Source organism: Prinia subflava, chromosome 7, assembly GCF_021018805.1.
Source record: "Prinia subflava isolate CZ2003 ecotype Zambia chromosome 7, Cam_Psub_1.2, whole genome shotgun sequence".
NCBI classification, from domain to species: domain Eukaryota; kingdom Metazoa; phylum Chordata; class Aves; order Passeriformes; family Cisticolidae; genus Prinia; species Prinia subflava.
In genome coordinates, this window is record NC_086253.1 from 18077794 (window position 1) to 18096064 (window position 18271).

The window sequence follows — 18271 nt, forward strand, 5'->3', positions numbered from 1 at the left end:
AAGGAAAGATTTCTGATCACAGAATGGGTAAAGCTGGAAGAGACCAGAGTTGATTAGTTATCTGCTCCAACCTCCCTGCTCAGGCAGGACCACCCTAGAACACATGGCATAGAATTGCATTCAGATGGTTCCTGAATATCTCCAGTGACAGAAACTCCAAGAACTCTCTGGGCAATCTGTTCCAGTGCTCCGTCACACACAGTAGAGTTTTTCCTCATGTTCAGGTGGAACTTGCCTGGCATCAGTTTCTGCCCATTGCCTCTTGTGCTGTTGCTTGGCAGCACTGAGCAGAGCCTGGCTCCCTCCTCCTGCCACCCTCCCTTCAGATACTGACAGACATTGATGAGATCCCCTCTCAGCTGTCTCTTCCCAAAGCTGAACAGGCCCAGCTCCCTCAGCCTGTCCTCGTAACAGAGATGCTCCAGGCCCTTCATCATCTCTGTCACCCTTCCCTGGACCTGCTCCAGGAGCTCCAGGTCTCTCTTGTCCTGAGGAGCCCAGGACTGGACACAGCACTCCAGATGAGCCTCACTAGGGCTGAGCAGAGGGGCAGGATCACCTCCCTCAATCTGCTGTCAGGGCACAGCGTCTCCCTAATGCCCCCAGGGTACCACTGGTCCTTTTGCCCACAAGGGCACTGCGGGCTCAAGGACATCTTCTTGTCCACCAGGAGCCCCAGTCCTGCTCTGCAGAGCTGCTCTCCAGCAGGTCAGCCTCCAGTCTGTGCTGGTGCCTAGGGTTACTCTTCTCCAGGTGCAGGAACCTGTATTTGTCTTTGTTGAATTTTAGATGGTTCTTCTCTGCCCATCTCTCCAACCTGTTGAGATGAGAGACAGTGTCAAAAGCCTTGCTGAAGCTGAGGTAGAAAACATGCACTGCATTCCCCTCATCTGTCCAGGTAGTTGTTTCATCATAGGAAGCAAGCAGGTTGGCCAAGCGTGATTCATCTTTGGTGAGTCCATGCTGACTATTCCTGATCACCTTAGTGTCATCCATGTAGATAGAGATGGCCTCCAGAATGAGGTGCTCCATCATTTCTCCAGGGACTGATGTGAGGCTGACTGGCTGGTAGTTCCCTGGGTCTTCCTCCTTGCCATTTTTGAAGACTGGGGTGACAATTGCTTTCTTGCAATCCTCAGACACCTTTCCTGATCTCCATGACCTTTCAAACATTATCACGGCAGGCCTTGCTACGATGTCTGCCAGCTTGTGGATGTCAAATTTACCTAGGTGATCTCTAACCTAATCTCCTTGACCAAAGTCTTCTTTCCATCATTCCCTTACCTTGGTCTGCTGGGTCAGAGATTCCTAAGGGCTTGTCTTGCCAGTGAAGGCCAATGCAAAGAAGGTGTTTGGTAACTCTGCCTTCTCTGCATCCTCTGTTACCAAAGTCCCCCTCCATTCACTGAGAGGCCCATACCGTCCTTTGTTTTCCTTTCATTATTGATGTATTTGAAGAAGCCTTTCTTGTCCTTGACGTGCTAGGCCAGACTTGACATTGGATGGGCCTTGACCTTCCTGGTCTCAGTCTTCTGTACTCTGAAAATATCCTTACCTATTCAGAGTGGCCCAACCCTACTTCCATCTCAAGTGTTTCCTGCCTACACTTGAGCAAGAACAGGAGTTGTTTAAACATTGACACCTTCACCTGACTTCTTGCTCACTGGGAGGCACTGTTCTTGAGTCTGGAGCATGTGATCCTTGGCTATCAACCAACTCTCTTGAAACCCTTTTCTCTACAGTGCCTATTCCCATGGGATTCTTCCAAGAACACCCCTGAAGAGACTGAAGTTAGCTCTCCTGAAGTCCATAGTTACAATCTTGCTTCCTGCCCTGTTTCCTCCTTGCTTGATACTGAATTCTAAGTCTCATAGTCCCTGCAGCCAAGGCTGCCTGCAGCCTTCACACCTTCAACCTTGAAGGCCTTCCCCCTTCCCTGTTTGTTAGCATGAGGTAGAGAAGCACACCATTCCTTGAGGGAACTCCACCACCCCTGTCAGGAAGTAGTCATCAGTGCTCTCCAGGAACCTCCGGGACGGACTGTTTGTGTTTCACTCTGTTGCTTCTCCAGCTGATGTCAGTGTAGTTAAACTCACTCACAAGAACTAGTACCTGTGATTTTTGAGGCTACTTACAGCTGCCAGTAGCAGGCCTCACCCACTTCCTTCTCCTGATCAGGCTGCCTGATTCTCTGAAACATCTAATATTTGTTTAATGAATGAGCCTAGAGTTTTCTACATTAGAACAGGTGTTTCTTCTACTGGTATTGTAACCAACTGAACTGCAAAGGTTAACTTGTTTTCTGGGGCTAGCGTACTGTGTTTAACTCAAAAATTAAATTGGAAAGGCTGTCCAAGTGCAACTGGAGCTGGCTTGGAAGAGCAATGCAGCACTGATGAGAGAGAGGAGCCACTAAACTTTGTCACCTGGGTAGGACATAAGACAGAGCTGATATGGGACAAGGAAGAAGGGACAGTGTTATTGTCACTACTAATTTTGCAGAGTAGAAGGGGAAAACTACAATTTGGTCTTCATGAAAAAAAGATAAAACATGAGTGGAGACTTTAATTTCTCATTCCAGTTAGTCAGTACTGGTGTTTTTTGTAAAGGCTGTCCTGTGTTCTAGTAACACAGGCTGAGCACACTTCTCTCAAGAAAGCAAGCCTTCAAAACAGCTCTGAACACACGGGGACTGCTGGATGGCTCACACTAATAAACAGGCAGGTGAAATTGGAAGGAATCATCTCAGTCATTGCTTGGGGCTGGAATGGAGCCTCATGGCCTGTAAGAGAGGCAAGTAGTCTTGATTTGTCTGCACAACTAAACTGAACAAGGTCTGGAGGATATGCTTGGGCACTGGGTTGTGATTATCTCAGCTATTTGGAGGTGTGCTGCTTGACATAGCTCAAGCCCATTTGAGAAGAACCCTCCTAGACAATGGCTGCACACCTTTTGGGGACTTTATGGATCAAGACTGGTCCCAAGAAGCAGCAGATGGGGCAAATGGGTTCACAGGAAAAGTTTATCTCACCACAACCAGACAGCAGAGCCTGGCCTTGGAGTAGTTTATTAATACAAATCTATCCAGGGAGATTTGCTTCTAACTTGCACAATTACTTGCTGTGTAAATCAATTTGTCAGGACATGCTGTAATGAATAGATAGATAATGCCAAGGAGATATCTCAGTTCCTGCCTTGGCAGACTATCAAAAAAAGGTGCTAGGTTTGCTAATGGACTTGTGCTTTTTTCCTGTTCACCTGGAATAACCGATAAGAGCAAATAGCAAAGCTGAACATTAGGAGCTATCTAAACAGTTTATGAGTGATTAAGGAGAGGTCAGTGTGGACAAATGAAAGAAACAACAGAAAACAGAAAATGCAAGCTGGGGAAGGAAGCAAGGTCAAGAAATACGTTAGCAGAAAGATCAGTTATAAACAGTTATAAACAAAGCTGTTGCAGCCAGTTTTCTTCTAAGGGGTTATTAAGATGCCCAAAGGTGGATGAGTATCTGATAGCATTTGTCAAATAACTCAAGTCCCTTAAGCCAACAGGCATTCAGCACTGTTGGTGCAATTTCAGTTTGGAACACCAGTGCCTCAGAATATCTGATCTGCTGCAATTGATGTGACTTCTGCTTGGTTGTGTTTTTTGGGTTTTTTCTTGATTACTGTAACTGTTACATTAGTATATACTGCAATAATGCAAATATCTTTTCCTTTCAATTTTGGTTACTCGTTTCTCCTGCCCTGGTCTGATTTTGATAAGCTCACTGAGCTGAATATGGCTGCATTTACGCAGATACCTTCTCCTCAGGCATAGACTCGCTGTTACTTTCCTTACTGCAAATATAATGAAGCCTCCTGGCATGAGAATTAGGTATTTAGATAAATAATGAGCCTAGGATACATTTCCAACACACCTACACTCCAGATGCTGTATTTTTTTATTTACAATTTTCTGTTGATTATTCAGTAATTCCTATCACCTATGTATTAGAAGACAGCATAAGAAGTTGCTCCATGCTCAGATTCCCTTTGACATTCTTTAGTTTTCTTACCCTTGGGCTTTTTATTTTTGATCTCTTCCTACATCCCACTCTTTTAATGGAGTTCACGCATTCATGGGAGGACAGAGAGAGCATACGGATGGAACTCCTCTGCCAAAGCTTATTCAACTTGTTTCATACCTTTGTGCTATCTTTCATCCAGGATAAGGGATGAAAGGATAAGGGTCAACATACAGTGTTAAATGTCATAGTCCGTTAGTCAGTGGGGGCAGCTTACACAGACAAGAATCTGCTATAAATCAATTCTCTTCACAGATAATCTGTGTTTCACATGTGGTTTTTAAAGATCATCTACACTTTTCCAAAGGCTCAAAAGGGAATACTTTTTTGAATACTCAAAAATATGAGCAAGGGCATTAATATAGAGCTTTAAGTCTGTCCTCATGCCTATTTATTGGGATGCAAAGCTCTTCACTGTATGGTCTGGGAAGCAAGACCATGGAGTCAGTGGTCAGTCACCCCCACATCTGGCCCTGTCCTGCTACCCTACCGTGCAATTCAGAGCCAAACAAACTTTTGAACATAGTTGAAAACTGGTTTGAATTGTTTCCTTCATAAAGCCATAGTTGGTAACTTCTCAGAACTGCTCAACACTGACTTCCTTTTTTTTAGGGTATCTTCACACCAGATTCTCCCTTCTTCCCATAGCACTTTGATACATTGTATGTAGCAAACTCTCTTCCGTCTGTAACATACAAATCCATTTACTTGGTGTAAACTGCATCAATTTTAGAGAATTTGGCACCTATTTTGTAAATAAACCTTCTGAAATCCTTTCTTGTCCATCACTTATTTGCTAGAGATGATTCTGAGCAGAACCAAGGGAGAAAGAAAAACTGTCATCACTTACAGCACCTTATGCATGACCTGTGTTGTTCAGATGGCTGGACTTCTATCAAATGTGTATAAACAAACCATATCGAGCGGTTCAGCTCAACATCTGTGATTTATTATTTCCTTATTCCCACCCTGAACACTCAACATGGGCTGCAGAAACCATAAACTTCATGTGATCATGTTTCAGTTTATGAAAAATGATTCTTGATGCAGCAACTCTTTTTCCTTTCTGTCCCTGCTTTCCTTGTGATGTAATAGAACGATGTAGCTGCTTTGTGTAAATAACCATTCTCTTTCTCACTGGGAATTGGTTGATTCTCTAGGTTGTCAAGAGCCCCCTGGATCGTATAATAAGTGAAGGATAATAATGTAACCAATATTATTTTAGCCTTCAGGATTGCCAGTTTATTGCAAAGTGCTGCTTATCTTAAAATACTTTGGTAGACCTTCTGATGTAATAGGTAACAATAAACAGAGATGGAACCAATAACTGCTGGCGTCATGAAATATGTTGCAGCTTCAGCAATTGCCTCCTGAAATATAGATGTTGAATAATGTTTCTGGCAAAACTCTTCAAATTAGTTAATTACTGGAGTTCAGAACATGGGCTTTAGAGAGGAAAACACAGTGAGCCAGAGTGCTAACACTTAACTCTGACCTGTATGTACACAATCTACACCACTGTTGCTCGAAGAACTCCCAGATTGCAACACATGGGCTGCAATCACACCACCACTGACAAACTCCCATGGGATTACCTTGGGAGCTTCAGTTTTGCTACATGTGACATTTGCAGCAAAATACACCTTTAACATGTGGCTAACTATCAGCAAGATTTGTCTTGTTCACAAAAAACTACTCTGGCATGTGTATCTAACTGTGCACGCCGTTTGGCACCTGACCTAACACTGTCTATGTGGTGACATTTGTCTGCTCGTCTTCACTGACTTTCTGCAATGCTTCTGAGTTTACTATCTAAACCTGCTCCAGGTTTTAATACAGATGCACAGTCCTTTTTCATTAGGTGACAAAAATAGAGTTTAGAGGGCTCTTGAAATAGCCATATCTTTGTCTTAAGGTATTTGATATAATCAAATTCAGCTGCACAAGTTTTTGTTACTCAAAACAGACTCAAAAATAATGGCGACCATTTGCAATGGGTATGAAATACACATAACCTAACCCCAGTGAGTACAACAGTTTAGTACATAAAAGTCAACCTCCCTGCTTAACACATTAAAATGTGTTACATAGAACACCTATACATAGAAAGAACAAAATATGTATCTACAACTGTACTAAAAACAAAAAGTATTCTTTGCACAGTTCTTGATCAAATTAATTAAAAACTCAGTAATGTGGCACACAATTTACCTTCTCAGTGGGAAAGGGAGGAGCTTCAACATCTTCATTTTTATCCCATGACTTGTCAAGGGAATTGCTGCCTCAAAGCATCAACTCTTCTCTCAACACTTTTGAATTTTCTGTTTTCTGCAAGTGCAATGTGCCTCGATGGTATGTGTGTATATAGACATTTATATATAAATACAAAAATCTCTCTTGAAGGTCAGAGCTTTTTTTCTTTTTGCATCATTACTTTCTTACTGAAACCTCCTAAGTCTTGCTTGAAAAACCAAACAAAATATTCCAGGTTTGCTCTGTGAGAAGACTGTATTCCTCAAAGAAAGTGAAAGCGGATTGTCTCATTTGAAGCTAAGAAAACATACGTAAATAATGATATTGAGAGATTGCAATAGCAAGATAATATTTCATCCAAGAGGTGCCTTAAAAGAAATTTCTCCACATACAGGCTGAATTAAAAAAATATTTTTATTTACAAGAGTAAATAATGTAGTGCAAGGCGAGTGGATTTAACCCTCAATAATGCATAGATTGATGCAATTTATAGTCTGTGATCTACATAATTTTGCAGAGGTGACTGCACACCTGCTGTAAAGGTTAGACCTTTCCTACAGCCACTTTGCAGACAGTTTTAAATCAGATAGAAGGTATTTGCACTTCATACATGTTATCCATATGTCCCACCCAACGTCTATCAGATAAACTGTCACTTAAACAGGTGTCTTTTAGAGTCACTATAGAACATAAAATAAATCCTTGCCAGTGTTATCTACAGAAGAATACAAAAATAAATTTTTGTTCACTTTGTGTCACCTGATCGCACTTAAATATTCTTTTATTTATTCATTAGGGAGCTCCATTCTCTAATCAGTGGCTCTTGGTAGGAAGAGAAGTATTTTGTTGTGTCCATCAGGGAATGTGGATGCTTGTAAAACTTTGACTAAAACTTTGAAATAATTTCTAATATGTTATGACCATATCGCAAATATTCCTGGTGTGTTTTCTTCCAAAACAAAACCCTTTTCACATTGAAAAATCAGCATGGAATATAAAACGCCAAAAAACCTCATTGTTACCATTGCATGCACTGAAGTCCAGACTGGTTTCCATGGAACTTGGAAAGTATTGGTGACTGGGTTTTGCTTTTATGCAATTTCCATGATTCAAACTTGGAAAACTTTGCTAATTTCACCAATAAGTAAGCTCAAATGCAGTAAAAGCAATTTAATAAGAGATTAGATGTGTAAGTGAAACTTCATTAAAACCTGTGGGATGTTTGCTTACTTTTCAGCTAGGCAAAGACTTAGCAGGTTTCCTTCCAGGTCCTTCCATGATATACAGTATGATCGTGTGTTTGGTTTAGTGAGATAATCTGCATCATCTGTTTGGAGATTTTAAATAAATTATAGGGATGGTTTTCCTCTATGGTGGAGAAGTCAGACCAGTGAACTTCCCTACCACTTCAGCTGTTGGACTGCATTATTAATGCCATGTACAGGGTTGGTTGCCAGTTCTTAGATTCGTAGTTATTCATATCCTGTCTTCCAATGGAGTCAGCCTTAGGAAAACTACACTTCAGCTGGTAACAAGAGGATTCTGAGGGTTTGACTCCTGCTGTGATAAATTGTTTGAAAGTGTAGGTTCATCTTGCTGTGTTGGTCTGGTAGCATCCTCGCTGTCATTCCCTAAGGAAGAAGGGACGTCATGTGACAATGGCTCTGATCTTCTTCCAGGAGCATCACGAGCTTCAGAAGAACATAAAAAGAAATTATTTAAGAAAACCCCACTGTGTCTAGCAAGTCTATTCATCAGTATTTAAATATTATGTGGATGTAAAATTACATATAAAGAAAATATTCAAAGATTTGGAAATACTGAAAGAAGAATATCTATAACTATATAAATTTGTTGCATGATTCCCAAGTTACATAAATTAATAGCTAGTAAGAAAAGAAAACAGGATTTCAGAATTATCTCCATATTCAGCATACTATTCAGAGTTATATGTTTTAATTCAAATAATCTTTTCAGATTTAATGGTGTTGGGTTTTTTTAAATACTATTTCCTAAATGTGTAGATTATCAATGTGAAAGTCATTTTTTCAGTATTTTATCACAGAAATAACAGAAAACATAATTTTCTAACATACAGTTAAGCTGCCTACTGGGATTCAAACACAACATAAGAAAATGTATGTCGTGGAAGAAATTTTTTTGTAACTGGTAATATTCACAATTTCCTGATTAAGTCTTGTGATTGAATTGAATTGAAACACTTGACTCAAGTGGGAAATGCTTTTTAAATGATGACTCATTATTTTTCATGTGATGGTAGGGGTTTTATCCCTTTTACTCAGCAATGTAGTTTTGTCTCTGATATCTCTTTCAGTGTGGTAGAAAATGTGATGGCAGTTTTAGCAGACTGAAGTCTTAGCATTTCTGTTTGTTAATATTCTTTGTTCCATCAAAAGAGACAACATAGAGCAGAACTTTCTGTTTTAGGACAGGAGGAGTCTGCAACTCCTGACTGAATGCATTTACTGATTCTGTTACTGGTGTTAAGAGTCTGAACTGACTCTTACTGAGTCACTCTTAGAACCTCATTTTTTCTCCCACCTTGCATCTGAAGAGATCTGGTTCTATGAAACAGGAAACACACTTTGATTGCATATTGCAGAGACTACATAGGAATCAAAGTCATATAATTACTGTAACAATACTGCATGCTGAGAGATAGGGAATAATCACATGCAGCTAATGTTTTTATGAAGAATCTCCTTTATCAAGAGAAGTTCTTCAAAATCCAACAGGTTTGAAGTTATGCTTTACTTCATATACTCCTTTTTAATGATCAAAAAAATGAGATACGTGTTGAAGAAGCTACTGCTCAGAGATACTTCTATCAAACCTAGAATTCTGCTTTCATTTTTAAAGTTTTTACTGACCTAAAAAGATTACTCCCCATTCTTCAGTTTTACTATGACACATACTTACCAGATAAAGACTGAAAAGACTGCACTGCAAATGCAACAAGAATTGATAAAAGAAAGGTTCCCATGAAGTAGAGCTGTGACAATAATTTAAAAAACATAGTTAGAGCAGTGCAAAGCCAAGGTAGAGTTCCAAATGAACTGTGCATGCAATAAAGGAGCAATACATACCAGAGTAGAGTGTAAAACATTGTTCCAGAGAACTCTCATGTAAAAATAAAGCAATGCTAATGAACATGGACTAATTGATTCCTGGTTACTATTATTCCAGCACCTACAACAAGAAGATTAAAACAACTCATTAGTCCTCCTTCACGATTTTGTGGCATCAATCATCTAGGAATCTCAAATGGGTTTGCAGAACCAGTAATCCAGAAAAACAAACAAATATCATCACTGTCTCACAGATGGTGAAGTAAAAATTCATAAAAATACCAGCTTAAACTTAATAAGCACAGAATACCTCACCCTAGAAGTGTATTTTTATTTTCTTACTGGTCAACAATGGGTCTAAGCATCCACGCTACACTTACAAAGCAGTCACCGTTCTCATTCTAACTAATGTGAGCCAACAGCAGAAGGACTTGATTTAAAATTAGCTGTATGGTGCCAAAACTCCTTTAGAGACAATGCCATATGGCAAGTCCGAGCTTGGAGAGAGTTTTAGCTGACTAGCACAAGATCCCTACCCCTGTGGGGTGAGCTGAGCAGCTTTCTCAGTTCCATTAAATAAGACTTCACCTATGAGGGGCATTTAGACAGCTAAATCATAGGCATCTATTTTAAGCTTCAATTGATTCTTGTCTACAAAGGTTAGGAAGGAGTGGTGACATACATATAGATATATACATATATATACACACACATATATATCTCTAGAGCTATCTATATCTATATATGATATATATTATGATAAATATATTCATATTATGTGACCTGTAATATACCTTTTCCATATAAATTTTATTATAAATATACATATAATTTAGTTATAAAGTCATAGGCTGTGTGTCTATGTGTGTGTGTGTATATATATATATATATATATATATATATATATATATATACATGCAAATACATAAATATATAAAAGTATGTGCCCTTTTGGACAAAAGTGTATGACAATGGGAAAACCCCTCAGCACTGTCAACTCTAGAATTACTCTCCCAGCAAAGCAGGTGGATTCAGCCCAAGTGAAAGCAGAATTCACACTCATGCTCACAATCCCACGTAGTCCAGAAACCCTATGTATCTGACTTGTAGTTTCATGTGCAGTGGAAGTACTTTAGAGTGTAAGTTCAGTCTAACTGCAGTGAAGAACAATTTCAGCAGATTGTTGGTGAAGAGACAAATGAGGTTTTAACGTTGGTATCATCTCCACTTTTCTGGGTTCATTCCTAGCAAAACAGATGATAAACCACTCACTCATCATTCACAGCCTCATGTATTAACCATTAGCTCCTCCTTCTTCAAATATTTGAAAGGCACTCCCACAAATTCACTTAACACTGTGTAAGCTTCACATTCCCACTGTGCCTTCTAACACCTGTTGATTTATGTGGCTAAAGGAAACCAAAGTTCTGCACTGGAACCGGAGCACACGAGGTGGTTTGTCCATGACCAATGCTGGCACAGGACATTCAGGCAGCAGAGCTGTAACATTCTTAGATATCTAATATTCTGTGCCACAATATCTGTGCCAGCCTGGACATATTTGCAGAATCAATAGGAAGGATTGCTATTATCCCAGGTATTTTTAAGTTCTGTATTAAATTATGCTACATTTATAAATGAAATATTGGTTTGGACTGCACACAATTGACAGGTGCGTAACTTTGGAATTTAAATATATTGAACTGGAAAAGACCTCCTGGATGATTGACTCTAGCCCCTGCTATTTCAGGTAACCAAATATAATCAGGTCTCTTTAACAGGCATAAACTGAAATATATTTAGGGAATTTAAGAATTATGTTGACCTTAACCTGCCTTAAACCATAAAAGTGAACAAAGTTAATAATTATAGGAGTTGCTGTCCTCCAGAGCAAATGTTACTCACGTGGAAAACCTGAAGATGCTGATTAAGAGTAAAAAAGACTCACCTGTAATACAGTTCCTGAAGAAGTGATGTATTACTAGAATGCAATGCTTGATCAATATCCAAATGATCTAGAATGTAGGAAGGTATGGAGTTGCCCTCTTCTACAACAAGAGCCAAATTGAAGAAACCCTAACAGTAAAAGAAAATGCACACTTTTTAAAAACATTAAATTTTTGTATCTGTATTTTAAGCACCAAGTATCTAAATAATTTAAATGTCTTTTCTAAAATTTTTCAGTATAATGTGATATTCATTGAATAATTATGAGAGCCCTTTCTCCTAACCATATATTCAAGTAAATATTGAAAATGCTAAAGAAGCATAACTGTTTTCTTAGTTCATATCTTTTTCCAGATGGTTTCTTTTTCATTTTTAGTTGCTGCTTAAGCACAGTCACCGTATCAAATTGTCATATTTCATCTCCTAGGGAAATAGAGTGAAAACAGAAATGGATTTCTATTCTGTTACTGTTCAATTCCCCTTCACATAGCTCTACAGATCAATAGAATCTGAATAGTGAAATTGAGAGCAGAAATTTCCTCCAGACAATTTAAGTCCTTAATCTTACAGTTTTGCTTATTTGCACAAGTCTTAGGCAGCCCTGTATCTCTTCAGAGTCATGAAGATGACACACGAGACATTTTACAGGATTCCCCATCACTTTGACTTTCATACTTTAAAGTAACTATTTATGCATCTCTTCTTTCCTTTGCTAGTTTAGCAGTAATTTTTTGTCCCAATAACCTTAAAAGAGAACCCACTCTGATAAGTTCACGTACAAGACACGATCTGGAGATACTGCCATAGGGACAGGGAGAACAGAATATTGCACCCAGGAGAGCCTGAGAACAGGAAACTCAGGGGTGAAACACTGCATGTCTTGGTAATGTGACAGGGTGTATTCTTTAATTATAAAGCTTCTGAAGATGAAACCTTCATTAGTGAAGAAAATTCACCCTGGGATTCACTTGGTGTAATACACCAAGGGCAATGGGCCAGTTCTTTTTTTTAATCACAGAATGGCAGAGGATAGGACTGGAATACAACTCAGCTATTAACTCTTCCTCTTGCAATAGCAAAAATACTGACGTCACAACTAAGTCAATTGTGCCAAGGTAAGGTAGCACTAAATTAGGCCATTTACCTTTAGCTTACCAAGAAGCCCAATTCTAGGATCATTAATCTATGCTAAGTTTATCTTCTGTTATGAAACAGCAACTACTGACTCACAGGGTATTTTGAAATAATTGTAACTTATTCTAGCAGGTTTCTTTGGTGCAGATGAGGCCAAGCAGAAGAACCAGTCACAGCTAAGTTCTCAGATTGTTCTAGACTGATGTTTTGCCATGCCTGCAGACCCACCTGTGAATCACCCTCCAAGGCAGCCTGGGCGTACATCCGCATGGAGAGCTCCAGGTCTTTAGAATGGTTCTGGTAACCATAGTAGTAGAAATCGCCCATCTTCAAATAAGCTGTGGAAGAAACCAGCAGAAGATCATTTAGACTATTTGTAGCAATAGAATTTACCAACTATTAATGTGATGGAGAAGTTTACAGTAATTCTATTTAAAGCACAATATTACAAAACAAATGTACTCTTTCTCTTTGGTTCTCTTTGTGGCTACTTTATCTCAGCCTCCCACTGAAAGTAATTACCCTGGATGAAATCTCTCATTATTTCTCTTTAATGAATTTAGTGAATGACACTGCTTTTATCAAAACTGAGGCTTGAGAATCTTTATATTGTGTTCCTTTTTCACTGAATCCTTTTCTTCTGAATCTGTCTTTGGACAGCTTGAAGCCTTATTTAGTCAGATTAGCCCTAGTAAATTGAGGAGCCTTAACCATGCCATTTATGTGCTTGCTTTGTACCTGACACTATGGTGGCTGAACCTTTCCCAAAAGTAAGAGGACATTGCTGCTGCTAATTTTATTAGTTTCAGATCCAACTCAACCCAGGACAACAGCAGAGATACAATTTTCCTGGACTAGAAGGGAGCAACACCCAGCAAATATTTTACGAACATCTTTCACCGTAATGAAATGCATCAAAAGAGAGGGCATTGACTCAGACAGGAGCAAGCATGATGTTGCACTAATCTGTGCTACTGAATTTAAAAACTCCTATGACTGTGCCTACACTTACCTGACCTAAGCTTTCCTCAAATGGTTTGAAACTATTCTGCACTTTGGCTTGTGTGTCTACAGCAGCTTCTTAGAAATCCCATGTGTTTTTACAGCGGACTGAAATGGAGTGACAGCCCCATCCTATGAGTCTGACCTTCAGAAGTTTTTCTAATGTAAGCTTGTACCAGTGGATCTACCAAAGGGTCAACCAAACTATGCCTTACTAAGGTGTCCACAAACTCCTCAGGAAAGCTAACAGTGTTTGTCATCTCCTCTGGCTTCAGGCTATATCCACATGGTGTTCAGTTTGCACATATTTAAATTTCCCACACTGTATTTAAATTAATAGCATGAATTATTTTTACACTCCACTTTTCCACATGCTTGTTACAAATCACTTACATGCTCTTGTGAGACAATCAGATGAATGTTTTCAAATATTCAGTAAAGCTTTCAGAGGCACGAAATAGGCTTTGCTATTGAAGCCATAGATGTAGTAAAATTCAAGGCCTGAGGAATGTAACTTATTTACTAAAGGATTCTCTTAAAATAATCCTTTAGTTCTCCAAGGTAAGCTCTACCAATGTTGATAAACTCTGTACCCTAAGAGAAAAACTAATAATAAATTAGATAAGGAATCCCTTAGCCTTTATTAGTTTCTCATGACTCAATTATGATACACAAGTATATTTGCTTTTGGATTTTCCCTTTGACAAACCAAACAGCATGACCTCCTAAAGTCTACTGCTTTTTTTTCTTAAACTTTGAGTCAACTTCTCAGACTCCTAAATATCTAACCCTTCCATCCTCAGGAGTTAGCTTTTTTATTTTATTTTATTAAAATTGTATTATCCATTTAATGCAATAAAAGGAAATTTTCAGAAAACCTGTGTTGAAATACAACACTTTACCTTTTTTCCCCTCATATTCCTATCAAAACATAAAAAAGCAAATGCACGATTAGTAGGAATTAATCTTCCCTCAACCTGCCTACTCACACAGAAGTTGTGACAAATACAGTTTTTGTAATTAAAAAAAAAAGTAAAATTAAAATTTAGAAAGAATTCCTTATACATACCAAATGATGGAGCATTGACTTGAGAAACAGAGAAATTGTAGTATCTCCAGACACAGTCAGTTGCTAGGTATTTTCTTGCTAGGTCCTGTAAAGAAATTAATTGATTCATTCATATCCCAGGTAAGAGAACAATGGCACAAATTATCATTAACAAGGGCTCCTTTCAGGATAATGAGTTGTGAATTCATTTACTCACTGGTCTTTCTTCACAGATGTGTGCTAAATTTGACTGTGACACTTCAATCCCAGTTTCAGCTGCTAAAATGTAATGCAGCAAAGCTTCATGCCTAATGTTAGATAAAATAAATGATTGAAAAAACTTACAAAAATAACATGCATTTTAATTACAGTTAAAAAAACCACAAAAAGCACTAAATAAATGTATAAAATTGTCTACGAGCCAAATTTTGGTACAAAGTTTAAGAGTAAGAGGCTGGGAAACCCATGCAACAGCGACATACACAGGCAATGCCTGGTGTAACCAGCCATGCTGGATCTCAAGAATTGGCAGCCCTTTCCCTCTTGCACTGAAGCTACTCGCTCCAGTGGGCATTTACTCTATGTGCCAGACTGATGGGAAAGAAGAATTGATACGAAGCCCAATTCTCTATCTAAATGTTTCAGATAAAACATTCTTAAAAGGCTATTTTTTAAAAAAATCTAATTAACTTAGCTGTGTATATATTTGTCTAACATTCACCTATTTCTTTGATATGCTTTATATTTCATTTATGTGACTTGTTTTTTCTTGTCCTTTTAGATGGAGCTTTTTGAAAAAGGATTTGTCTCTCTTTATGTTTGAATGCATGAATAGAAAATAGTCTGTCCCTCTAAGAACTTTATGCATCTCACTGACTACAAATCAAGTAGTAAAATTTAATATTGCATTTGCAGTATAGCAGTTCAGTATTCTGATACTAGATAAGAGCATCTCTCATATTCTCTGCCACTCATCTACTCTGTATTATGAAGACTACACAAGAGGAAGTCTTTAAAATCATATGTGTCATTTTAAAATCCCAAGACAATTAAAAAACCCACTTGGTGTACTTTTTCTTTTCAGAAGTTTCCTATTAAGGAGCAGTGCTGCCAATGATTTTCCCCACAACACAAAGGTAAAACCATGGCAAGTTTTGGGGTTCAATGACTTGTTTAACTTGAAGCTAACTGGAAGATATGGTCAAATACACATTTGACTTCAAGAGTAGCTGCTTAAGCAAAGCAACTGAAATCAAATTGTGAAAGCAGTTGTTCTTACAGAACTAGGTAGTGTAACCTCCTGTTATGCAGCTATTTCTGCATGATTACAAATTATTCCTTGTACTTGCCCTGTGAAAACATTTAGTACAAGAGAGACCTGGGACTACAAAAGGAATTCAGAGGAAAGCTGGGAAATTGGTTGATCCTTAAGTCTCAAAGGGCAACTAAGCGAAGAAACTACATTTACAGCCTTTAAATCAGTCTTTGAAGGTCAAACCAATGTGACAGACAGATGTGTAAAACGTGTCTTCAAACAATGACTGAAGAACACATATTACTTGGATGGATTGGCAGTGCATCAATTTACACCTATGTAATTTACACCCTGGCATCTCAAGGAGGTCTCCAGGAGATTTTCCCTGCTAGCTATTGAGTCCAGACTTCCTGGAATCTTAATGCTCTACCTGCCATCTACCTGAGGACTGCAAAGTGAGCGGGGCAGAGTCACAGGCTTGCACAGCAGAACACGCTACAAAAATATCAAGAGAGTTTTTCAATGTTCAAAAGAGGGCTCAAGTCTAAGAGGAACTGTCTGTGATGATTGAGTCAAAAGACACTTCTAGGAATGGGTTACTCCAGAACAGTCCACTGAGAGTTTCTTGTAGATCTCCTTAGCCCGAAGCACTAATTCAGTACTTACAGGGGGACTAAAGCTGCAGGACTAATGAGCCATTGTTTTAACCACATGTGACAGTCTGATGATTACACACACAGTATCTTATGGCCATGCCTACAGAGGTTGCTAAGATGAAGCACTAAACTGGACAATTTTGAAACCTCTTGACTAGCTCATTGGATATTATACTTACACAAAAGACAATATTAATTATACACAGAAAACCCAACAAATCTAATCCAGCAGCTGGACTTTTCACAGAAATATACAGAAGTGAGAAAGTAAAATATGAAATTTGTAACAGAGAGAACACCGAAAGTGAACAGTTTTCTTCTGGTTAATCCAGTGCACATTAGACAAATATTATAGGATGAGAACCACAGTTGATACAAATATTTCACACTACTAACTCCTTGATTCTGTCATAATTGTTGAAGTATATTTTGAGTCAACTCCTCCTTCCCTTTATATCAGTGGATGTTTTGCAACTGATTTTTGTAGTGCTATTACTTCTTTTTTCTTTGAGGTGATGGCCTATTATTAATTATTTTATCTTGCTATAAAGTAAGTAAAAAATAGAAAATAAAGAGAACAGAAGAAACATACCATGAAAGTTCCAGATATGCATTGAGAGCTTTTCTGATTACATGACCTAAGTAGCCATTCTTCTCTGCAATGTGTTTTGCCCAGCTGTGGAACAGAACAAACAAAAAATGAACAGTAATGCTCCAGCAATGTTATCCCAACTCACGTAGACTCAAACACAAAAAGGATATGGGCTCACAAACTGATCTCTTCTGTAAGACAAACTCTGGGATTTAACAGTAGTCACTGCATCAATCCTGTAACGATTGACTGAGAACATGAAGTCCATTAATCTCTCTGAGTGTATTAGAGACATCCTATGGTTTTTTCTCAGCAATGTTTTTTTAAGAAAACAAACACAGATTGATAGATGCTATCAATAATTATCTGCCTGTTTTTTGATGCAAAATGCCAATTCTACCACATCACTGATATTTCTTGAAAATAAAATTAAAAAGCGAGGCTTTGTTAGATACAGTATTTCAGAGTTCTTTGATACGATCTCTCAGAGTTGTTCTGGAAAAAAAAAAGTAGAATACTCAATATCTCTTAAAATTCACTAGTCATCTCAGTAATACACATACTCATGCAGATCAAATATTACTGTAGAAGAACCTTTTGCCATGGAGGTAAGCACAGTGAAGTATATAGGCCATGGACTTAAAAATCACCAATAATCAAAATAAGCACATTAGAAATATATTCTCCTTTAATAAATGGTCTCCTTACTTACACTACAGCTTTTTCTGGATCTCTAGGGAAGTCTTCCATATTTCCTGTGATGTAATACAGGGAACATCGCAAAGTCCCTTCTATGTGTCCCCCTTGGGCAGCTTTATAGAAATAGCGTGCAGCAACTGTCTGTGAAGAAATAAGACACAATTAGCAACTCTGTATTATTGATCTTTATTGAGATTTCTTCCTCAGGACTCTTTTCATCAAAGGAATAAAAATTGGTAGCTGGCTAATGAGGGCAAGATATTTTAACTACTTTTAATGTACTTAGATAAAATGAATTCTTTCTTCTAAATTTTTAAAAGTTTAGGCTAGAAAAAGTTTTGAAAAACATGTATTCGGGTAATATAACATTACAGAACATCAAACAGAAAAGAGTCTAAATGTTTAACTAACATTTGCTGACACAAAAGTAAAATTAGTTATTCACTAGTAGGAAGATTATTAAGGCATCCTGGAGAACAGAACTTTTGCACTTGTGATACCAAATGAAGGCTGTGGAGCAGCGACAATT

The 18271-nt window shown here is 38.3% G+C and overlaps 1 protein-coding gene across 1 annotated transcript in view; it reads right to left on the minus strand.

Annotated features, from left to right (window-relative positions):
• Positions 1 to 6716: 6716 nt before the first annotated feature.
• SEL1L3 (SEL1L family member 3) overlaps positions 6717 to 18271 on the minus strand; it is a 34024-nt gene continuing 22469 nt past the window's right edge. Inside the window, exons 16-24 of the mRNA XM_063401732.1 lie at positions 17756 to 17883; positions 17044 to 17127; positions 14758 to 14848; positions 14562 to 14646; positions 12719 to 12828; positions 11358 to 11485; positions 9428 to 9530; positions 9261 to 9333; positions 6717 to 8011 (exon numbers count right to left, since the gene is read on the minus strand). Coding sequence (XP_063257802.1) covers positions 7842 to 8011; positions 9261 to 9333; positions 9428 to 9530; positions 11358 to 11485; positions 12719 to 12828; positions 14562 to 14646; positions 14758 to 14848; positions 17044 to 17127; positions 17756 to 17883 — 972 coding nt within the window. The 3' untranslated portion in view covers positions 6717 to 7841. The remainder of the gene's footprint in view (positions 8012 to 9260; positions 9334 to 9427; positions 9531 to 11357; positions 11486 to 12718; positions 12829 to 14561; positions 14647 to 14757; positions 14849 to 17043; positions 17128 to 17755; positions 17884 to 18271) is intronic.